Source organism: Trifolium pratense, linkage group LG2 (genome assembly GCF_020283565.1).
Source record: "Trifolium pratense cultivar HEN17-A07 linkage group LG2, ARS_RC_1.1, whole genome shotgun sequence".
Lineage (NCBI taxonomy): Eukaryota > Viridiplantae > Streptophyta > Magnoliopsida > Fabales > Fabaceae > Trifolium > Trifolium pratense.
Window position 1 is genome coordinate 46,696,238 of NC_060060.1, and position 25,470 is coordinate 46,721,707.

At 33.0% G+C, this 25,470-nt stretch overlaps 1 protein-coding gene and 1 pseudogene across 10 annotated transcripts; one reads left to right on the plus strand and one right to left on the minus strand.

The window, feature by feature from the left end:
- Window positions 1-4,539: 4,539 nt before the first annotated feature.
- LOC123904808 overlaps window positions 4,540-25,470 on the plus strand; it is a 61,214-nt pseudogene continuing 40,283 nt past the window's right edge.
- Window positions 10,275-17,178, minus strand: LOC123905909 (pentatricopeptide repeat-containing protein At1g62930, chloroplastic-like). Of its 10 annotated transcripts, none has more exons than XM_045955692.1 (5): window positions 15,372-17,178; window positions 14,947-15,022; window positions 14,646-14,835; window positions 13,446-13,586; window positions 10,275-11,259 (listed from the first exon to the last, which is right to left on the minus strand). In XM_045955692.1, exon 1 carries the CDS (start codon window positions 17,054-17,056, stop codon window positions 15,383-15,385), a length of 1,674 nt encoding a protein of 557 aa, XP_045811648.1. In that variant the 5' UTR covers window positions 17,057-17,178; the 3' UTR covers window positions 10,275-11,259; window positions 13,446-13,586; window positions 14,646-14,835; window positions 14,947-15,022; window positions 15,372-15,382. The 10 variants fall into 10 exon arrangements, with proteins under 10 accessions (XP_045811648.1, XP_045811644.1, XP_045811649.1 ...); XM_045955688.1 differs by having other exon boundaries at window positions 10,275-11,314; window positions 15,372-17,174; XM_045955693.1 differs by having other exon boundaries at window positions 14,713-14,835; window positions 15,372-17,173.

Here is a 25,470-nt window from a genome sequence, read left to right on the forward strand (position 1 = left end):
ACCTTTTCTTTAATGAAATACTTAAATATTTACTAATTAAATTTTTTCAATGTGTCTTCATATTTTGCATTTGTTGTATAAATACATCTGTCAAAAAAACACTAAATATATATTTTTTCTTTATGAAATCAAAGAATTATTAAACAATTTATCTCCCATAATGTTACATATTTTTTTGATAGAAAAGAGGGCTAATGCCCAAAAATAAAGTTTAACCATTAGAGCATGTGTTTCAATTGTTCCATAATGTTACATATTTGATTGTTCACAAATAAAATTCTTTAATATGTTTTAGTGGGCACTAATTATGTTTTAGTAGGAATAATAATAAAAAATTATTTAATAGCTATCAACAAAATAAATTAGGGAAAAATCGAAAAATTGAAGATACATTGTTTTAAATTTGTAGAAGGATACAAAAAGTTCTTATATTCTATTTTATATTATTTTAATATAATTTATTATCAAAATTAATGTAATTAATACAATTTTAATTAGCTAAAATAACTCAAATAAATAAATTATTTGAATTGATTTATTTATTTATTTTGAGTAATTGAATTGATTTATTTTAGCTTAAATAATTTAAAAAAATTTAAAAGAAGATTTAGTTTAATAAAATTAATTTAAATCTAATTTTAATAAATTATTAAATACTACTCTATTTTGTTAAAAAAAAACTTTATTATAGGAGGAGGTACTCCAATTTGAGTAGGAGGTACTTCAGTGCTTTTGTAATTACAATAAAACTGTTTTCCATTAGCTATTTATCATCACATTCAATCTATTTTTCTAATTACAATAAATAATTAATAATATTATTAAAAAAAATTTTTTTTTTTGATAAATTAAGAGCATCTAGATATCAGGATAGAGATATACCAACTATGGTGGCGCACCATCCTCTATCTATATCTCATATTATTAAATAAAATAAATAAATAATTACAAGGGGGGACTAGGCCTTACCCCAAAGAATTTTTTTGGGGTAAAAACAATAAAAATTTAACGATGTATTAACATATAAAAACCACAAGAATTACTATTCTACAAATGCGACAATTTAGTAGAAATATTGTGACCAATTATGAATTAATTTAAGAGGTAAGGGATATGAACCTTTTGAATAATTTTGTATATTTTTTTTACTTATTTTTTTTTTGCAAGATTTTTTACTTACTTTTTGGAAACTGGTCATTGATAGAATGAAATCTGAATTGTCAGCAAGTATCATAATTTGTTGATGAGGATTGTTTGGTTCTTCTCAAAGTTGTCTTGTCTTCTCTTTCGATTTATTTTTTCTTTCATCAAGGCTCCCACATGTATTACTTCTATGATCAGATCTTTCTTTAAATCTTTTTTATGGGTTGGGATGAGGAATCCCGAAAGGTCCATTAAATATATACAATGAGACAAGATGTGCCTAGAGCGAGGTCAAGGGGGTCTTGGGGTTAGGAGGATAAATGAGTTTAATGTAGCTTTTTTAGGTAAATGGTGCTGGAGACTGAGGACAGAGGAGGGTGGACTATGGCGTCGGGTCTTAGAGCATAATTAAGGTGTGAGCATAATAAGTGTAGTTGGCGAGGGTGGGCATAAGGGATCAAAGTGGTGGAAGAACATCTTAGTACACAAAAGGGTGTGTACTTTAATTGGATTGATAGGTGTTTTGGGAATTCTTTATTTTGGGATGATCCTTGGCTAGAATAAGGGGTGTCAATGCAGGATCAATTCCCTAGGCTAGCAGGGTGTGACAATGGGTGAGATTTAGCAGAGGGGTTGGGGTGTAGGTGAAGGGGTGGAGCTGGAGGCGACCTCTGTTTGTTTAGGAAGAGGAACTGATGGAAGGGTGTCGTGGTCTTTTAAATAATGTTATTTTGAAGACTAATATGCTTGACAGGTGGCTTTGGAGGTCATGTCTTTGAAGTATTTATTGTTAAGGGTGCTTATCAATCTTTAAAAACAAAGAGAGGAAGCAATGAGTTTAGAGTGGAATTGTAATGCTCTGGTTTGGAATAAAGTGGCACAGGTAAAAGTATCAATGTTTGCATGGCATGTCTTGGCAAATCGGATTCCTACTCGTGAGAATCTTTTAATTAGAAGGGGCATTTTGAATTTTGATGCTCAACAATGTGTTCTTGGTTGTGGATTGAGTGAATCTTTATCCCATCTTTTATTTTTTTGCAATCTCTCACATAAGGTGTGTTGTGATGTTCTTCCGTGGTTAGGGGTGCAAAGTACTCTTCATAATAATCAAGTTATTCATGCACAATAATTCAACGGCTTACATGTCCATTTTTGAAGTATAAAATTGCTTCCAGGTCATATGATTGGCATCTATTTGGTATTTGGAGGGCTTGCAGTGATTTCTTTTTTAATAATAAAGCTTTTGATGTGGATTCGGTGGTTTCTCTAATAAAAATTAATGTTTGAGGGTGGTTCAAGGTAAAGTTTAAAGGTTTCGACTGTGCTTTTAGTTTATGGTTGACAACCCTTTACTTTGTTTTAGTTCGCGAGACTTTTAATTATGTTTCTGTTTTGGGGTGTTATGTTACTCCATTGTATTTTGACATTTGTTTAGCCTCTACATTAAGCACATCTTGTGCTAATTTAGAGTGTTTTTTTTTTTAATACATGATTCTTTGATTGTTTAAAAAAAAAAATTCATGATGAAAAGATAAATTCCTAGAACCTTTGTTAAGCTTTATTTTCTTATCATTGACTAAATGAGTATGGATCTACTTAAAACATCTTCAACAGAAAAGAGGTGAAAGTGAGTCACTTTGCCTTACCCTTCTCTTACAAGAGAAATAATCTCTTTGCTTACCATTTATGGAAACTAAGAACAAAGCTGAATGGAGAATAACTTCTATCCACTTACAAAACTTATCATCAAAACCAAATTTTTTGAAAACTTTAAGCAGGAAAGATCAATTAAGGGTGCCAAAAGTTTTGGATATATCAACCTTCATTGTCACATTACCACCATAACTTTGATTATGAGGAAGGATTTGTGTAAGCCTATCTACCAGAATCTTAGTGATTATCTTATGATTGAAATTTGCTAAAGCTATGTGCACTATCTCTTTTAAGCTAGATTGCAATTGAAACTCTATGAACAAAGTAAAAGATCTGATATATTTTTTACCAATGCAGAACAAGCTAGAGACCGAAAAGCAATGATCTATCAATTGTTGATTGCAAATAACTCTATCTAACCTCTTCTCGGTGTGACAAACTCTTTTTCTACCATTAGACCATGTATATATAGTAAGCACCAAAAGTTTGAAGATGTATCAACTATCTAGAATATGACCAATCTAAAATTTCCTTACTTTAGTTCTTGTTCTTGTGAGTGACTGAGGCAAATATTTACTTTGTTCAACAAAGAAAGCAAACCCTTTTCTTTCTACTAAGACCTTGTACCTCAATTCACTTGTAATTTCCATATCCACAAGGAATCTCACATAATGACCAAAATGAAGATCAAAACATATCTTATTTGTAGCTGAATAAGTTCAAAGGGGGAGTACCTATATTACTTTCAATAACAAACATAATCTTAGGTCTCTAATACTCTTGTGCCAAACCATAAATCTTAATCCATACATGAGCTGAGGTTTGCTTGACAATCATAGGGTTAAAATCCATAGTCCATGGGAATAATTTCAGAAAAATGGGGTTAAGATTCCACGAATTTACCGACCTAACCCTTCTCACATCTTCTAATGTGGAGAAAGAAAATTCAGAGTAACCCTTACCAAGAAAGGTGATGCCTCGTCTTCCTACGGACTTCCAAAGTGCTGATAACTTGTTCTTCAAGGCAACCACAGTTATCGGTGTAGAACCTTTTGGCTAAATAACTCTCCCATGCAAATTGTTCTTGCATGCCTCCACACCAAGTTGATATTCATCCTTAGGGATAGTAATAGCAAGCCTATCTCCTTTAACATAGGGTTTGGGAAGCTGACTTAAAGGTATATTTTAAATGTAGTTGATGACATCATCGATGATTTTTGTTGCTTCGGAGTTGGCGGATTAACAATCAGGGGTGAATTTTGTTGTTTTGGTTCGTTAGCTACAAGAGAAGGCCAAGGAACAATGGGTTCAACCATTGTTTGACTAGACAAGACGATGAAACAATGGTGGTAGGTAGGATTGCTTCTAGGTGAAGGAAATGTGTATTCGTCAGAGTTTCTCTCTCTAACAATCACGGCAATTTATTAAATTTACTTTTCTTTAAACGTAAAAGTAAATATAACCATAAATAAGTCATCTCGAATGTTCTAATTAATATTTTATTTTTCGCTCTTTTTAAAAGAATTGGTAAAAAGTGAAAGAATAAAGAGAAATGAAATATATATAGTGAAATCTTCTATAGAAGGAACACACTATGAACCATCCCATACTTAATGACAACTTTCCACATATATAATTGCTTATATAAACTCTCAACTCACTCACTTCCTTTTAAAAAAAATCCTTTCAACTCACTTCTTAGAGTGGTATTCTCGAGTGATAAAAGAAATATCACAAGAGAAAATGGATTGTGAAAGATCTAACATCAATGTTTTGGTTGTGGACCATGATAAGTGGTATTTGGCACTTCTTGCTAATATACTCATGGCATGGCAATACAAAGGTATGTCTCTCTTGTTTATTTAAATATATTTTATAATTGAAGTATTTTATTTTTATTGAGAATTCATGGATTTTGATCTTTTACAAATGTATAAAATTTGGTAGAAATTCTTATAATTTTTTTTTGGTAGAAATTAAAAAAAATTCAAAAAACGTAGGAGTATACTCTTAATTATTGATCGATCTTTTTGTAGGCGTTGAAAAATCTCGAAAGTTATTCAATTTGCATGATTGCGGAGTAAATCTAGTTATATTAACGAGTGTGTCATGCAAATAGTTTTTTTTTTTCAACGGTGTGTGTGTGTTTTTTTTTTTTTTTTTTAATCTTAACTCTCTAACTCTTGATTTTTTTTTTTATCCTAGCTCTCTAATTCTTAAGAGAATGAATCCATGATAATTAAGAATTTTGACCAATAGATAAATAAAATATTTTTGACTAATGATCTTCTAGCAATTATTCAAACTCTAATGTGTTAACAAAGACATGATTTTATGTGTTAACAAAACATGATTTTTGTGTTTGATCCCCTTATATGCGTTCATCAAGTCTTTATACAAATTAAATCCTAGTTTTAACTTTCGTAAAAAAATTCATAGTTTTAACCGATAAAAATGTTGAAATTGTTAGGTCGAAAGCTATCATCGGAGTTCGAACTCCTGTTCCTCCACATTGTATGTTTTAATTTCCAATGACGGGACATTTCGTCTAACTAAAAAATTTAAAATAAAAATAAAAATAAAACATATGTAGCAAGATTTATGTTGTTTTGTTTTACTGGATTAATATAAAGTGAATTTTTTATATTTGATAGAAATTCATGTAAATAATGTGTGGCTTACTTACCGTAATATTACAAGTAGTCACCGTGATTTTGACATACTCACGTTAGTGTTCTAATTTAATAATGTATCTTCTTTGATACAAGACATGCATAAAAAATGTTCCTTTTCGTGACATCAAGGAAAAATGTATATTTCATGGTGCTAACATTTAATTGTATTTTACAATTTTCAATGAGCTTATATCTTCTATTTGATTTTGAATTTCAGTTCAAACTGCCGAAGATGCTCATCAAGCTTTGGTCATACTTCGAGACTCTCAAAGCACAATTGATGTCATTATCATAGATTTATATATCTTAGGAATGATTGGCTTTGATTTTCAAAAGTTTATTCAAGATCAATTTCAGATACCTATAATAAGTAAGTGACATTCTAATTAGATATTAAATCTACCTTGCAAACTTTTCTTAGTTTCTTTTTTGAAATGTATAGGATTTTTTATGTTTTAAATATTCTCTTTAAATTATATTATGCACTCAATGTATTTAAGGATTTGGGTTTTGACTTCTGTCTCTTGTATCGAACAGTAATTTTTGAAGATAAATGGCCAAGTTTAATCTCCAAGAGTTTAGAAATTGGACCAACACATTTTATTAGTAAACCCTTTGGTGCCGAAGACTTCAAAGACTTCAAAGACATATGGAAGTATGCTATTGAAGCAAAGAGAAAGAAAATTGAAAGTTTATTGGTAAGAAGTGAAGAATTACAAGAGACTGAGCACCCCAAGAAGAAGAAGAAGAAGAAAGAGTATCAAGGAGAAGGAGGGTTTGAAGTTGCTAAGAAGTCGAAGTTTGTTTGGACAACTTATCTTCATAATCTTTTTCTACTTGCTATTAAACAAATCGGATTGGATAGTAAGTTTTTTCTTTCTTTCTTTCTTGAATAGAGTTATTTATTATTATTATTTTTTGACGAAATAGAATAGAGTTAATTTTAAATATAAATAATTGATGTATTTTGATCTGTATATGTTTGCAATGTTTTCCATCGCACATATGATTCGTACTCCATCCATCTTTAATTATAAGAAAAAGTGAATGTGAATTATCTGATTTTTTTTTTATTTCAGTGCTTTTTGTATGCTAAGTTAATATGTTAAATTTCATGCCATTGATAAAAATTTAATTATTATTCACAATTTATAGCTAATAATACACACTTTTCATATGTATTATACTTTTGTTCCTATGACATTAAGTTTCTGGCTCTTCCATTATATATATAGCTAATTACTATGAGTTTATTGTTGTTATTTTTTCTCTCATCCAGAGGCTGTTCCAAAGAAAATTCTGGAAATCATGAATGTACCCAACCTTACCAGAGCAAATGTAGCAAGTCACTTACAGGTTTTTCTTCTAAATTTACTTTAAATATTTCTATAATATGTCAAAATCTTATTAATAATCAATGTTCTATATGTATGTACAATTTTTTTTTTAAAATCATATATTTCAATTAGTGACTAATTTCATTTTTCACGTCTCAAGTTTCGGTTAGTTATCTCAACTGTTTCTACTATATTTTACAAGTTCTAAAGATTTACGTGACATAACAATGGCAGAAGTATCGCATATTTCTGCGTAATGTTGCAGAGGAAAGAATTGTTGAAGGAGTATCTCAAAGAAACAATACAGAATTCCCTTATGTGAAAAATGGGTTGGCTTTTCAAGATTGTGATCAAGTTAGGCTTGGAAAATCAAGATTGGAAACAAGTGATTTTATGGACAATAATGGTGCTTCAACTAGTTTTTCGTCATATGATGTTGGTCAAGGATTGATGGCCTCTTCTTTTTCTTCTTCAAGTTTATTAACAAGAGATTTTGAATTTGGTGAAACTAGTTACCAAAATTATGGCTCAATTGGAAATGACCCTTTCAATCACATCAATCATGGTGTGAAAAATTGGAGTAGCTCTAGTATTCTACCTCAAAATGTTTCTTGTGATACAAGAAACAATAACCCTTTTGGAATTCAAATCAATAACGAATCTGAAATAGTTCGAATTGGAACTATGAATAATGAAAGGTTTAATAGTGTTGATATAAGTGATGATATTGTCAATAGCAATAACTCTTGGTTCAATGCTGGGGATCAAAATGCAAATATGAATTTTAGACCTTTCGTGAATGAAAACTTTGGCTTGGTTCGAGGAGAGTTTGGTTTTGGTTTTGGTTCTGGTTCTGATGTTAGAGGCGGGAGTGGAAGTAAGTTTCAAACAAGTTTGGTTAATAATGAAGGAAATGTTTTTGAGAACAGAGATTTTCCTCTGCATAAATTAGATGGAAATGATATGGAATTCGATAATGGTGCTACTTCCATGAATGAGATTGAGAGTAATCAAATGGAATTCAACATTTCTAATTACTTGATGGCTGATGACATGAATCTTCTTAATGAGGTAGGAAAACTTTAGAGAAAAATATTTATTCTAAATATACAATTCTTTATAGACATACTTATTTGCATTTCCTTAGATACTTTTCGGATGGTTTTTAAAATAATAAACACTTTTGTTGTTACAACAAACTTTAAGAAAAATAGGGATTTGAGGAAATCATATTTACTTAATTCACCTATGTTTTGTTGTTTTTATTATATTTGATATATACCTATACAAATTTTTCAATGTTGCTGACATATTTTTTGTTTTGAATCAGATGAATGAGAACCATGATGCAAGTGATTTTTTCAAATCTAACCTCTTCAATTCCTTTCAAGATGTGCAACCCCATGATAAGGTAATGTTATATAAGTCATTTTAGGCCTAATGTTTTTGCACCATAAACTGAATTTCAAAACATCTTGTATTTCATATTGTATATTAAATCCAATTTATTGATGTTAGACACAATATGCTTAATCTTTATACAATGATTGAGATCTATTGGCATAGGGGTATCATACCCCAAAAGTAATATTTTTCTATGATTGAAATACTTTCCTTATCACAATTAATGGAATTTCCTAAATGGAATTTCCTAAAATTGCTTTTACATACAATTTTCCATAGAACACAAGATTTTAAGTTATGTTTATATCTTCTTTTTTGTGTGTGTGGTGAATAGTTATGTTTATATCTACATCTTTAATAACAAGTATTTGATTCAAAATACCTCATTTCACCAGTTATATAAAGGTGCTGATGGTATCTATCCTCTAACTGGAATCACACCATGTGTGTTGAATGAGTCACTAGAAAGTTCAAACAAAAACTTTAATCAGGTAAGTCTCCTTGGTCATCACACTCTCCGTTTAAAATATATTTTAATGTGTTTCCTTCACTTAATAATTACAAAAATTCTCCCATTGCTTTAATATGTACAATATTGTACTCCTATTAAATATTTTATAAATTCAGAGCTAGTTGATAAAAAGTATTTTTATTATGTTTCTATCTTGTTAACCTTGACAAGTATTTGACTCAAAACTCCCCACTTTCTCAGTTAGATAATGGTGGTGATGACATGTCTCCTTCATCTGGAATCACATCATGTGTACTCACCGAGTTTCCAATAAGCTTACCCCAATACTCCAATCAGGTACGATACTCACTTTTTTTTATAGATAGACGAAATGACAAAGCCGTTATAATTTATAATCGTCTTTTATAATTTTTTATAGTAATTTTAAAAAAAATGATCAATTAACCTCTTCTAATACATTGTCTTTTATGATTTATAATTGAAGAACTTCTATAGGTGTGTTAACTCTTGCAGAACACAGAATGTTTCTAAAGTTTTAGTTTTTATTATGTGATTTTTAGTTACAAGGAACCGAAGGATTTTCAAATGGGGAACCATATGATAAATTCATGGGAGAAAAATTGTCTACAGAAAATACCTCAACTACTCACTCGGTAAGTCAGCTTGTTAAAATATATGTTTGTTTATTGAAATATACTTTGGGAATATTTCTAATATAAGGCTATTTTACCTAAAATTAATTAATGCAGGAGTTTGATATGGATCTTATTGAAGCCTTGTTTGGTACTCATGAAGAGTAGAGGAATTGAGAAGGTTGTGGTGTATGTATCTTGAGGGTTTGTTCAGTTGCAACCATAAGTTATTTTGCCTGCAATATTTGTATATCTTGTACCCTTCATGCTGAGCTTATTTGTGTTGTGATGGCCATTGAGATTGCATTCAAGAGAAGTTGTCTTTCTTTTTTTTTCCCGCATTGAAGCTATAACTCCTTGTGAAATTAGTTTTCAAGAATTATGCTATTGTTTGATTCTCATTGGTGGGATATTATTATTTCTCCTAGTATTTGTAATGAATTCACTAGCAATAGATTTGGTTTTCTTTAGTATAGATTTTGTTAATATTTGGATTGAAGCACTACTCTTTTTTATTCACCTGGTTTTTTCCTCGAGTTTTATAGGTAAGATTTTTAATAAGACGGTTCTTTTTGTATTTAGCTCCTACAATCTATCACAGCAAAAAAAAATCTGGTACATCCTTTTTTTTATAAGAAATGGTTAATGTTGAAAGAGGCAAATAACTGATCTTTTACCAAAATGGTTACAGTAAAATAATGACGACGACAAAGTGAACAGATCAAACAACACATTTCATCAAGACTCGTCAAAAATAATATGCATAAATGTACCTTATGAATTACCTAGTTTGAAGAAACTGCACTTTCTAACCATTCTTTTCATTCTGCATATGCATTTATTAAAAATATCACCTGGACTTGTATCTCAGTTGTATGAACAACCCAAAAGACTCATCTAAATGTGACATATCATGCCAGCAATGATATTTTCTTTTGAATGCATTAATACAATATGATAAAACAATCAAGTGGAACTATTTTTAATATAAGTAAAAACAAATATACCAGACACAATTTTAGCTCTGTTGACTCAAATAAAATGCTAGTCTGTGACAAGTGTAAAACCACTCACACTTGCAACCATTTACAATGCATTGTAAATTGCAGCCTAAAACACATGTCTAGACTAGATTAAATTCAAAACCATATCATAAATGGAACAGAACATAAACAAACAAAAAATTCATGTCTCACAAGTCATGTTTTGTAAAACAATTTCAATAAAAAAATTTCAAAAAAATCTTTTACTCCCTCTATCCCTAATTATAAGGTTCATCTATAACATTTGTTTGTTCCTAAATATAAGACCTTGTACAAATTCTAGATGCATTTCTTACTTTTTTCTAAATATATCTCTTATTTATAGCTGGCTATAACAGGTTCTATTATTTATAGCTGGATATAACAGTAACAGTCTAACTAACTGAATATTATCAGACTAATAAAATGATAACAGGGCTGATATTAACAGACTGTAGCTGCAATATGTCGAGACTAGAAAAAATAGAAAACAGATTAACCACCACTATTCTTTCAATATCAATATGAACCGAAAAACATGTAACTTCAATAAAAACAAAATTGCAAGTGAAGTCCATGTGTGACATTAAAAGGAAATAAACATAGGGCGGTAGTCATGAAGATTGAAATAACTTAGTTTGTAAATAGAAAGCATCTCACCTTGTTGTACTCTTATAATAGACCTCTAGCAATCGTTTCACAAAGAAGAATATCTACCCTTTTCCAAATAGAGCTTGGAAAATATACTTCATCAAACAAGCCCTCTTTACAAAGGCCATTGATCATAGCATTATACGTCAAGAAGACATCTAGATGATAACCATTAATTAAAAGTATCTTGAAAACCTTGAGTGCATTCTTAAGTCTTCCACCTTTGTACAACCCGTCAATCACTACTGTGTCTGCTTGAATACTCTGACCCTTCATTTTCGTAAACAGTGCAATTGCCTTGTCAAGATGATAGTTTGTGCACAAACTGTATTACGGAAGTGTAGGTGATCACGTTAGCTGATTGACCACAATCGTGCATCTCAGCCAAAAGATCCCAAACGACATTATAGTGAATAAGCAATTATTTAAGCCCTTAAATGTGTGAGACGTCACAATAGTCCGTAAATGTATCAAAAATACATAAAAATGCAAAAATGTGTTTTTCGCCAATCAACTTGGTCCTACAATGTGTCTTCCATTAGTTTTATCCTTGAAAGTATCTTCTGTTGTCAATTTGGTCCATAAAATTACTAACAAAAGACACACTTAGGGATGTTTATGTAATTTGATATATTTGACAGCACCTTTACACATTTAAGGATCAAAATTATTATTTTTTTTATTGTGAAGGATCAAAATTATTGTTTACTCAATTATAGCATATATGCATAATGCTTTACATTATAGTATATACACATTCTACATGCATGAGTTCTACATTTGGCTTCCTATGTGAAATGAAGGAAAAATCGGCAAGGAAAAGAAGGCTGAAGGAAGGGGACAGACATCACAAAGTAGGGTTGGAGAGGAAATAATAATCTTTGCTAAAATTTAAAATGCACTATGTGTCATACCCTAAATTTTGCCCCTCTTTCACTATCATATGGATTTTTGTCGCATTTATTTTTCGAATATGTGAATTAGCCAATTTGGTAGGGAGGAGAGTGTTTGAGGAGTTACAAGTGCATGGTCATTTGTATGGTCACGGGTTCGAATCTCACTTGTGTGTTTTTTTCATTTTATTTCATTTTTTTATTATTAATATCATCATTATTAAAAACAAAAAAATCAAAAAGAGATAAGGGTCACAACTTGCGCGTGAATCAGTCCTGAAGAAGAAATGTTCAATCTTGTTCATTGAAGTAGATTAAACACGGAGGAGCAGATCAAAATCAAAAAGGAAACTCATAATTCCATCATCAAGAACATTGAAGCAGTTTAAGTGAGGATTATTACAGACAGATCAAGACAGGATTGAAATTTGTGATTTCAATCATAAAACAGAATTAATCTGTTTAATTGTCTTCCAAAAATATGAACTAAACTCCTCTACTATAAATAGAGGTAGTCACACAAAGAGAAGGGGGAGAAATCAGACACCAAAAAAGAAAAATCAGCAGCCACAGAAATTACACATAAAAGATCTGACGCAGAAAAACACACAGAACAGAGAAACATAAAACCATAAAAATTCCAATCCAAATCCTAGCCTCCAAATCCAGAGCAATAAACTTGCATAAAGTCCAAAAGAAGGAAGCAGAGAGCAGGAGAACGGGAGGAAAATAATAAAAAGAAGGAATTGAGAGGAATCTTACTCTGTTGGAATTCACGGCACACCAGGTTCTTTTTTCACAAATAAGGTTTTTTTGTTACTTGAATATTTATTTTCAGTGTTATCTTCAAACACGCAGTAATTTCTTATTATAATTTTATTTTCAGTGTTATGTTCAAACACGTAGTAATTTCTGTGGCTTTTGATTTTTCTTTTTTGGTGTCTGATATTTACCCTTCTCTTTGTGTGACTACCTCTATTTATAGTAGAGGAGTTGAGTTCATATTTTTGGAAAACAATTAAACAGATTAATTCTGTTTTATGATTGAAATCACAAATTCCAATCCTGTCTTGATCTGTAATAATCCTCACTTAAACTGCTTCAATGTTCTTGATGATGAAATTATGAGTTTCCTTTTTTATTTTGATTTGTTCCTCTGTGTTTAATCTACTTAAATGAACAAGATTCAAAATTTCTTCTTCAGGACTGATATACGCGCCTTATCTATTTTTATTTGTTTTTAATAATGATGATATTAATAATAAAAAAATGAAATAAAATAAAATAAAAAAAACACACTAGTGAGATTCGAACCCATGACCATGCACTTGTAACTCCTCAAACACTCTCCTCCCTACCAAATTGGCTAATTCACATATTCGAAAATAAATGCGACAAAAATCCATATGATAGTGAAAGACGGGCAAAATTTAGGGTATGACACTATGGTAATAAAACATATAAAATAAACTTCTTAAAGAACAAGATAAAGAAACCTTTGTTCATTGTGCAAGTCTACAAATCTAGTATACAGGTGTTCACTGTGTTTGAATCAAAACTTACTAGGTTAGGAGACATGTATTAACAAAGAAGTGTTTCCTTCACTGTATCATCTGCCGCATCCGCTACTCAAACACAACATAACGAGGTTTCACACAGCGTCTAGGGGCCTCTACGCATCGCCACTATAGTTGCCTCTGTTAACTACAGAGTGGCCACATGTCAGTATGACGTTTTCTAGATCATGATAACATAATAGTCAATTATTAGATAAAAAGTATCAAAGCTCACAACAATTCTAGGAGAAGAAGTTTGAGCACACTATTAATTATTAAAAAATATCAAACTAGAAATAATAGAATTTACCAAGTATTTAGCTCAGGAAATAAAGTATTTAAAAACGATTGTAGAATAGCATTACAAGATATGTTAAAAATCATTTAGTTTGAGAAATGGATAGATTGGAATTCTCAGTATTACATCGCTACCTCAAACACATGAAGCTTGTTTGATCTCTACTATTAGGATACTCTAAAATCTACTAAGCACAAACGTATAACAAATTATTAGCAATGCACAAAGGAGAAGATAATGAATTGCAACAATTCTTTGAAATGTATGGTCATACATCTTAATAAACCAGCTTTCTAGCATCATCTTTGGTCAATTTTCATCTCAATTACAAACTCAAGTTTTGAAATGGGGGAGTGTATGGTTTTCACAGTATACATTTGACAAACCATGAAAGTAAGGTTCCATTATTGTCGGAAATCACAAGCATAACAAAGACATACAGAACCTAGTGAACTTAGTTATCTTTCCGATGTTTCATTTGGTGCTTTCAACAAAGTTTCCTCGTGATGAACTATCTAGGTAAGTGAAGATCAAACTCTTCAGTTGTATGCATGTAATTGTTCCAGCATATGAAGAGCACGGAACTGGTTTAATTTTACACATGCTACCAACGTAAGTTCTATCTCTTTCATTTTCAATGTATAAACTTAAGATAATTATTATATTCAGAAGGACAAAGAAGAGGAAGTGAAACAAGCATTATAGGCATTTATTACAACAAATCATCATGTAGATCTAAAAGACACGAGACATTAAGACCTCTGAAACAGGAAAAACAGAAGCTTATTATCAATAACTTGATTTATGTCCTGCTACCCGTTTCAACCGGGAAAATGAAAAACTAGTATATGCAAGCTTGCTCCGGAATCTAATCATAAAGTTGCAAAAGACCAAAAATGAACCAAGTACCTCGCAACTAGCTAAAGGTGCAGCCTGCTAGACACAAACCATTGTTTATAGGGTAAAATATTTGGACCTGATCCTCTGCAGCATTTGCAGAGATGTTGTAGATCCAACTGCACTTCCTTGCACCTAGATCCAACAGCTCTACCATACCTGTTCAACAGCAGATGATTGAACAGTAGAGGGCCTTCTTTATCTACAAATCATAATAGAATTCGGTTATAGTGAGATTGATCAGAGAGAAAAATCATAATAGAATTCGGTTATAGTGAGATTGATCAAAGAGAATGTTCTCGACTGAGGGAACCATTTGGCTAGGCTGGTAGTGATCCTATCAGATTTTCTTTTCCTTTCTGTTTGCATTGTAATTACCCTTCCATATTCTGCAATATAACAGTGTTACAACATCTTTCATTTCATCGATTCTATTAAATATAAATTGAACTCCAACAATTACAGTGATTGAAAAAAATCCTTGAAAAATATGATGCAGATTCACAGAAAATTGGGAAGTAAAGTATAGTTATTATTAAGGAATAAAAAAAGTCAACCACAATTGTTGTTACGACTATCATAATGAAAATACCAAAGTATAATTTTTAAATAAAATTAAAAAAAAATGTAATAGTGAGCCAAATGCATTAACCATCTTTTATGACTATGTAAAGAAATAAAGAGTAGATGGTCGATTTGAAATTCAAAATAACAAATCGTAACTTGAAAGCATCTCACCAGTTTTACTATTATAAAAGACCTCTAGAAATCATTTCATGAAGAAGTTTCTCCGCCTTATCATTCTTGTCGTCTTCGGACAAAGCACGAATAAGAGTTTCGTAAGTAACAGCATCAGGGGTGCAACCGTTTTCTTCCATTTTTGACACTAAGGACAATGCTTCGTCAAACAAGCCCTCCTTACAAAGCCCATTAATCATAACAGTATACATCTTCACATCAAAATTATAGCCTTTAATCAAAAGATCCTGATAAATCTCTTGTGCATCCTTAAGTCTTCCATTTTTGCATAGCCCATCAATAAGTATTGTGTATGTATACATATCTAGCTGAATTCCTTGGTCTTTGATCTTCCTCAATAATTCAATCGCCTTGTCAACCTGATGATTTTTGCACAAAGCATCCAATAAAGAACTATAAGTGATCACATTAGCAGGTTTGCCTCTATCATGCATCTCATCAAGAAGATCCCAAACATCAGATATTCTCCCTGATTTGCAAAGTCCATCAATAAGTGAATTGTATGTTACAGTATTAGGAGCCATGTTTTTCAAATGCATTTCTTTGAAGAGACTCACGGCTTCATCCACCATTTTATTTTTGCATAATCCATTAATCATGACATTGTAGCTATGAACATTAGGTTTCACTTCCCTTCGAGCAATAGTGTTGAATACATATGTAGCCTTGTTCACTTCTTTAACCAAGAAATACCCATATATTAAAGAAGTATACGTAGCAACATCTGGTTTAAAACCTTGTTTTATCATAACAGCTAAGACATTTCTAGCTATTTCGATCTCTCCTTCCTTACATAAACCATCAACCAACTCAGTAAAAGCACGAACATTCGGGCTAATATTTTTCAACAACATTTCATTTAACAAACCAACCGCTTCGTTCAATTGACCCACACTGCAAAGACCATATATTAAAGTAGTGTACGTAACAACATCCGGAGCAATTTTCTTGACAATCATTTCAGAATATAAATGAAAGGCATCACTCACAAGTTTATCCTTGCACAGACTATTAATGACCGTGTTGTACATTACCACGTTTGGTTTAACCATTAACTCTTCAATCTTTCTAAGAATCTCTAGGGCAGCTTTTGTTTCCCCGGTTTTACATAACGCGTTAATCAAGATGTTATAACTAATTCGATCAAGGTGAAATCCCTTTGATATAACATCGTCATGAAAATGCAATGCTTTATTAACCTGACCACTAAGACACATGCCATTGATAAGTGTAGTCATTGTTACTGTATCAGGTTGATAACCTAATTTGATAATTTTCCCCAATACAGAAAATGCAAAATTGAGTTGATGAATTTGGCAAAAACAATTGATTAAGATGTTTAAAGTAACAATATTAGGTTGAATTTGTTTGAGTTCCATTTGATGAGAGAGGGAAATAACAGTATGAAAATGATTGATTTTAACAAGAGAACCTAAAATCTTACCAAATTTGATAATGGATGGTGTAGGTTTGATATATAGCATTTGATTGAATGAAGAAACTGCATCATCAACATCAACAATAAGATTGTGATTGTGATTGTGATTGTGATGTAATGGTTGGGAATGAGCGTTGTGAGAGTAAAACCGGCGAGGATGATTGAAATTGTTGGGAATGGAAAGAGAGATAGCACCGAAACCGTGAGTTAGCACTGAAAATGACATTTTAACGGCGGCAGAAGCGTTGCAACGATGGCCGGGGTCGGTAAGGGATCGACGGTCGGTCGGAGGCGGCAAAGTGAGGTTAGAGAATTTATGGGTTGGGTTGGGTTGTGTACATACTGTATCTTCCTTTTTTTTGTTTTTTATTTTTATTTTATTTTTATAAAACTGTTTTATTTATTGAATTAATCGCATGGTCATTTACGTTTATTTTAATTTTTAATTTTGTTCATTTTTATTTTTCTTTTACCATAGTTTAATCTAGTTTTGGATTAGTTCTGAGTGGTTTCGGTTCCCTTCCAACCAATCACAATTGTGGCCGATTGAATTGCAATCCTCTCTATAATTTGGTCTTTTAAAAAGTTTTAAGTTTGTCTTTTAGTTAAATTTTAAATTAGTCCTTTTAGTCAACTAGTAGAGTTGCATATGTGAATATGTCGATAACATAGGAAAGTACTATGCGGAAGTTTTAGATGTAATTAATTGAAAAGTTAGACAAAATTAACTGAAAATTTAACGGAAAGGATGAACTTATATTAACATCAGTAACGTAAAGACCAACTTGAAACTTTTTAAAAATATACGATCAACTTGAAACCTAAAATAAAAGTAAGAGATTATATCATCAATCCTCAAAGATGGTTAAATATGGACTAACTAATTCAAATTTTAGAAATTTGAAGGACCAACTTGAAACATTTAATATATAAGAGACCAACTTAAAACTTTTAAAATATAAATGACCAACTTAAAACCTAAGATAAACGTAAAAGACCAAAATGTTCCATTAAGACTAAGGCTCCGTTTGGATTAGCTTATTTTTGAGCTTATGCAAATGGCTTATGCAATTTTTATGTATTATTATAAGTTTGTCAAGGTAGTTTATGATAAAAATAACTTATAAAAATAGAATTTTCACTAGTGTTAACTTATAAAATATCATAAAATCTAATTTATATTGCATAAACTGTTTGTATAAGCTCACAAATAAACTAATCCAAACTGAGCCTAAGTATATATAATATATATTTTGGGGAAGACTCGTTTTTTTTTTTGAAGGGGAAAAACTTTATTAAAATCAATCTGAAACAAGAGTAATATTGCCTTTATCTTTTTGGATAAAGGGCCAAATACAAGGTGGGATGTTATCAGTCAATTCTTTGTTGGGTTCAGATTCGGGGCATAAGTTATGGTGCATAAGCAAGGCTTATGCACACCATGCATAAGTACCCCAAATTACTTAACGCACCCCCCAGTTTGCTTAATATGCCCCCATATTGCTTAGCGTACCCCTCAGATTGCTTATCGCGCCCCCAGTTTACTTAGTTCGCCCCCCAAATTGTTTAGCGCGCCCCCAAATTGCTTTGCGCACCCCCCACCCCCAACATAAATAACACACAAAATCATTTTACAAGCAGAATGATTTTGGATTACAACCCTCTAAAACCATTCGACAGTAAAAATGATTTTGTCATTATAAGTACAATGTGAAACCATTTCACAACAAAAATGGTTTTGGGGGCGAGCGAGAAAATTTGGGGGGGGTGCGTGAGAAAAAAATTGGGGGCGCGCGAGAAAATTTGGGGTGCGCTAAGTATATGGGAGGGCGCTAAACAATTTTGGGGGTGCATTAAACAATTTTCATTATTTATGCATGGTGCATAAGGAAAAAGCTTATGCACCATAACCACCCAGATTCGGTCCATTTTGCCATTTCATGAGCGGCTTGATTTGCTTCCCTTGGAACCCATTCAATCGCTGAGTTAGGGTTATTCCGGAGGAACGATTTGCAGCGTCGAATAATGCTTTCCCAGCTCTTGCGAATCACGTTCTTTCCTTTGACAACGTTTACCACAATTTGCGAGTCGAGTTCAAACATCACCTTCTTTTCCCCCATCCTTTCGATCCAATCAATTGCATCCATTAAATTCATAGCTTCACCTGTTATTACATTTGTAGTCCCTTTATAAGCCCTGGTTGCAACTCCGATGGCGCTCCCATCCGACCTCCTTAGAACCAACCCTGTTAACCAATGGTCATCACTGCTTAGGTGAGCATCCACATTGATCTTCAGGATGCCCCTAAGTGGTGGACTCCAACTTATATCCAGTGGCGGAGCTAGCCCGAAAAATTGGGGCGGGCTGCTACATATATAAATCGAATATCCAAAAGAAATTACTAAAAAAAAAGATATATCATATTGAGAGTCTGTCTAGTATGGATATCTCAAAAATAGTCAAAATGTGGACCATTAACATGTTTATTAAATAAATTTTAAAAATATATTATGAAATATATTTTATGTCAAATGTGTAAACTTCATACTTTTTAATTAGTTTTTGTATTTATGTTTATAATATTATATGCATCTTTCTAACAAAAATTTAAATTTTTTTAACAAAAGATTGATCAAACATGAATTTTTATGCACAAACTCTATTTTAAATAAAAATTTGAGTACTTTTTTCTCCAAAAAAATATACTTGAATACTTCGACAAAATATATAACACATTTTAAGACATCTATAACTTATTAAACAATAAAACATTAGAAGGGATGCTTAAAAAAATAAATTAAAAAGTATATTTGAAGCATTTGAATTCTGGGACGTAACACTAGCGGGGGTTTGAAACCCCCGCAAAATGCAAACCTGTTAAAGAATACTAGATTTTATGGTTTCAAACCCCCGCAAAACAAAATATAACAAACTACACAACTATTTAGCGGGGGTTTATAACCGCCGCTATATAGTATACCTATGAAAAAAAATTAAAATTTCTGGGGCGGGCCATGGCCCTGTCCAGCCCATGAAGGGCTCCGCCCCTGCTTATATCGTTATTGCAACCTTTTGTTCTCACGCAAGGATTTTGGATTTGCTGCTCAAAGCCATGGTACTGATATTCCTGGATCTAGTTCAACGCAGTGGAGCTGATGTCTTGAGGAGGTAAGTACTTGTTCTGAAAAACTAGCATGTTTCTGGCATACCATATTCCATAGGTGATAGCTGTAATCTTCTCCATGCATTCTTTATCTGTGTTGTTTTTCATAAAATTAATCCAATCGAAGAATTCAGTAATTTGATTCAGCCCTAGGTTTAGATTCAAGGATGAGGCAAACCAAACTTGTTTTGCCCATTTGCATTTTAAGAACACATGATTGATTGTTTCTGTAGTATTTGAGCATCGAGGGCATAAGGGTTCACATCTGACCCCTCTCTTGAATAAATTGCCCTTTACTGGTAAGACATGTTTTAGAGCTCTCCAAAGCAGGTGACTGTGCTTAGGGGGCACATTTAGCTTCCAAAGAGCGCTCCAAATATGTTGAGTGTTATTGTCAGAAGTAGCATTTGATAGACAACCCCAATTCATGATAGCATGATATCCAGACTTAACTGAATATTGCCCATATTGTGTACATAGGGAAGACTCGTTTGAGCAAAAGAGTTAAAGATTTTCTTATAAAAAAAAAGTTAAAGATTTAAGGTTCAAGAAAAAAGTATGTTTATGGACCGAGAGAGGAGGTGGATATGCTTTCTTCACACACACACAACACACGTGGCAGAAGCAAAAGAAGAAGTTTATCATCAATGGATGGTTCATGGCAACTCAGACACACAACACACATGGCAGAAGCAAAAGAAGAAGAAGATGAAACAGAGACAAAAATGAAATCACATAATGAAGAGTGGGTACCTTGCGATGAGTGAGCCGTGCGCCCAAAAAGTTCGGGTTGAGTTGGAATAAATCAACAGTTTATCAACAGTTTGTGAGCAGAATTGCGTTAGGGTTTGCGTCTTTGAACAAATGATCTGAGATGGGAAAAGTGGATTTTAGGACGAACAGATAAAATTCAATCTGTCAAATAGGGTTTCTAATGATCTGGAATAGAATATATCAGATAGAATCCAGAGATTTGCAAATATAATATTGAATGAGAGTTTTAAAGAGAAGAATATATTTATTATGAATTTTGCTATCTTTATTCCATTCACTTAGATGGTTATATAAAGCTAACAAACTCTATCGATCATATCATAGCAATGGGAAAATAATAACTACTTTAACTAAGATAATAACAAGATAATAAAATCATTGAATCTAACTAAGGAAAATAGGGAAAATAGCAACAACTTAAAACTAATCTAATATTTAAAATAAACTATAATATCTAATACTTAATTTTGTGACATTATCAAGATTTTGTGAGCAGCAGAATCACATTAGGGTTCATTTGGGGAGAATCGATTTTGAGAAGAAGAGAAATTTATGAGAATCAATGGGGATGAACAAATATGAGAATCAATTTTGGGAAGAAGAAATTTAGGGATGAACAAATATGAGAATGAAATTTGGGAGAATGAGTGTATTCTGCGTGATATTTGTATTTTTTTGAGGGAAAATAGAATTTTATTGTTTCAAAATTTCACAAATAAAAAGTGGTACAATGAAAATATTACGCGCTAATAGCTTAAGACAACGAGAACGATTCTATTTGTATTTCATCCGATCTCATAAAGAACGATTTAACATCTATATTTTTATTATATTCACTTTGTTGTGATTTTAGATTTCTGCATATACGACAATACACAATTTTTTTGTTTTTGAACCAACGACAATACACAACTTTAATCACTAATATATTGTCAAAAAAAATTTTGATCACTAATATATTTAATTATCTTTTATAAAAAATATGAAAATTTTATATTTTGAAAATACACGTCGAGATAAATATTGAACAACATTTTATATGCTGATATTTATTTTTATATATTAGTTTCAGGATCAAATAATACCAACTAGTTTGACACCAAATGTTATACCTCTGTTGGATATAAATTTGGGATTTATCAATTGAATATAATTGGTGGGTCCAATACTTATTTGGAGGTGATATTGTCAAAATAAAACTTTCAAAGTTGGCGTCGAAAGCCAACTAGGTCGAAGCCAAAGAGCGCTTCGAGAGATATGGATAACGCGTCCAGTTTTGGTTTTGCCAGGAAGCTATCGAAAGCGCGAAATCGAACCGATAGAGAGTTGGGCCAAGCCCAAAGAAGAAACAACGAACGGCCCAAGAGGCCTTGGCGCGCGCTGAAGGAATGAAAGATGAAAGTGGAGAACGTGGTCGACGTGGCAGATCGAGGAGCGTCCAGATGATCAAGAAACAGTTACCACTTTGTAGTAATATTTATAGCAGTTTTTCATTCAGAACAAGGGTCACAAAATTTTATACAAACACTCTCTCTAAAATTCTAAGTACTCAGCGATCGAACGAACGGAATTCAGAGGAGAAATGTATGTTTTGTGAACCATCTTTATTTGTAATTGCTTTTCATTCAATGCAATTTGCTTTCCAGTAATTTTCTTTAAGTTTGATTTCAAATACTTGCTCGAGAAACTGCTACTTCGAGGCGATTCGAATTAGTTTATCTTGTGTGTTTTAAAAACGTTTTAATTCCTAAGTGTTTGTTTCCTTGTTAAAACGAACATTCAAACAGTTTTCTTAAAACGAATAAACACAAAATTGTCCTGAGATTTACTAGTTGATCTCGCGAGTTTAGATACTTAAACTAGCGGTTGTTTACCAAATTCCCACGTAAACAAATTGGCACGCCCAGTGGGACTGGTTTTGTGTTTATTAAAGTTTTTTTTTTGTGGAATAAAAACTTGTTACTTGCATATAACTGATGATAAGTTAGGTTATGGTTAAAACTACTCAGAGATCTAATCCTAGTAAAACTCCAAATTCTAGTGCGATGAGTAGCGAAGCAAGTTCGAGTGGTGGAGTCAATCCACCTCCACAAAGTTTGGTAACATCTGAGTTGGTGAATGTTCCAATATTCTCCAGTCCAACCATTTTGACTGTGCATGATGTTATTCCAACTCTGCCAATACCAACTATGGCAATTCCGTCCGTGACTGCTGGTTTTGGACGTTCGAAACCACCATCAGGTCAGGGTTTTATGTATGGGCCTCCCCCTACACTTGGCTTAGGGATGCCAAGTTTCGAATCTGAGAGGTATACTTCGTCAAGGGTAACTCCCACACCCTTAACGACTGCGTCTGTGTTGTCTTTGAGGCAGCAAATGGATGAGAGCAACCATGAAATGGTTAATCTCTTAACACAACAAATTGGTACTGTGTTTAATCCATTAATTCAGAATACCAACGAGAGTTATCAAATGTTGGCATTTCAAATGAGTCGAATTGCAGATTTTTTTGGGACACCCCCACCACCTCCTAGAGTAAATCCTGTTACTCCACAAGTAATATTACCTGCAATGTCTTCGACTCCAGTGCAGCAAAGGCCAACTTATGTGGCTACTGAAACAGTTCCTAACCCAACACCCACGCCAGTTGTACAAGAGGAAACTTATTATCCTCACGAGGTTAATCAAATGCCTCAAGTAGTAAATCAAAACCCTCCTGTTGTCAACCCAAATCCACAAGTGGTACATCAGAACCCCCCAGTGGTAATGGTTAGGAGGAACCAGGATCCTGACGAGGTAGTGCGAGAGGTGCAGAACAATAACTTGCTTGGCCAACACAATTTGGCCAACATGGTCGAAACGATTTTGGCCCAAAACGGCCTAAACACGGGTTGTCGAAGGCCAAATTTTGTCTCTGCCTTCACTGAATACGTGTTGCAAACAGAGCTACCAAGGGGTTGGAAAGTCCCAAAATACACTAAGTTTGCTGGGGACACTAATGAGTCAACCGTAGAACATATTGCTAGGTATTTAGCTGAATCTGGGAACTTGGCGAATAATGAAAATTTGCGAATGAAGTATTTTCCTAATTCGCTTACCAAGAATGCATTTACTTGGCTTACAACTTTGCCTCCCAATTCGATTCATAGTTGGGCCCAATTGGAAAGGACTTTCCATGAGCAATTTTATATGGGCCAAACTAAGATAAGTCTGAAAGAGTTAGCCAGTGTAAAAAGAAAAAACCAAGAGTCAATTGATGACTATCTAAATAGGTTTCGTTTGCTGAAGTCCAGGTGCTTTACTCAAGTGCCTGAACACGAGCTAGTGGAAATGGCTGCTGGTGGGTTAGATTATTCAATTCGAAAGAAGTTAGATACCCAATACCTTCGAGACATGTCACAGTTGGCTGACAGGGTGAGACAAATCGAAAGGTTAAAAGCTGAAAAAGTTAAAAATTCTAAGTTTCAGAAAAAGAAAGAAATAGGTTTTGTTGATTCCTATGATAATGAAATTGATTATGAAATTAGTGATGAGTACTTAGATTTCGATGATAGTGACATTAATGTGGCTGAATTAAAGCCTGGGCCTCCTTATACTTGCAAATTGTTGAGGCCGTCGAATGGAAAAAATCCAATCGAACCAAAAAATGATAAGTTTGTTACGAAGACTTATACTTTCGACATTACTAAATGTGATGAAATTTTTGATTTATTGGTGACTGACGGCCAAATTATTGTGCCAAAAGATATGAAAATACCACCAATAGAACAAAGAAAAAAAAGAGGTTATTGTAAGTTTCATAACTATTTGGGACATAAAACTTATCAATGTGTTGTTTTCAGGGATTTGGTGCAAAAAGCGCTGAATGAAGGAAGGCTGAAGTATGCTGATAAGGCAAAGCCTCCAATGAAGGTAGATTCAGACCCCTTGCCACCTGCTGACGCTACCTATATCGAAGTCTATGACTGCAACATGGTTGAAGTGATAGATGCTGCTGCTCCAATCAAGGCTGTGCCTGAAGAGGAGTACGAAAAGAGGGTGCGTGAGGTGTACCCCAATGCTGAGGAAGAACTGGTGGACTTCCTGAATAGGTGCAAGCTGAAGAATGCTGAAGTGATGCTTTGCCCCAGGTGCAGTGCTGTGTGCGACAAAGAGGCTACTGCAGGCCTTCAAAATGTTGTACCTTATGCTGAAAACAAGAGAAAATGGCCAAAATCTAGGCCAAATCAAAAAGCTTGGCCTTACAAAGGGGCCAATTGGGGAAAACCTATTACCAAAGGCCTTTCGATCCAGCAAAGGCTAGACCCCCAAAACACTTTCAAACCATCTGGGAGAGCACCTGTTAACCAATGGGTGAGTGGACAGTACGTCACTTTTAATCGAAGGATGATGGAAAATGGGAGCTCTAGCAATGTTAACGTGAACATTGTAGCTGAACCCAAGGGTTCAAAAGTGGTAGCTGGAAAGGAAACAGTGAATGCTGCCACTGAAGTCAACAAATACTCTTATAGGAATAACTATAAGGGAAAAAATCCTATGACTCGCACTCAGTGGCGAAGGTTTCAGAGGAAACAAAAGTTGACAGCAAAAGAGGCTGAGGCTGGGGGCAAGGTTGTTGCAACCCAGAAGGCTGAAAAGGTTGAAATGGCCAAGAGGCCAGTAAAGGAGAGGCTTTCCATAATATTGGAAGAGCCAATAGCTGAA

Excerpts from the sequence above, each read along its gene's own strand:
- LOC123905909 (XM_045955692.1), bottom strand. The coding sequence starts at position 17,056 with ATGTCATTTTCAGTGCTAACTCACGGTTTCGGTGCTATCTCTCTTTCC.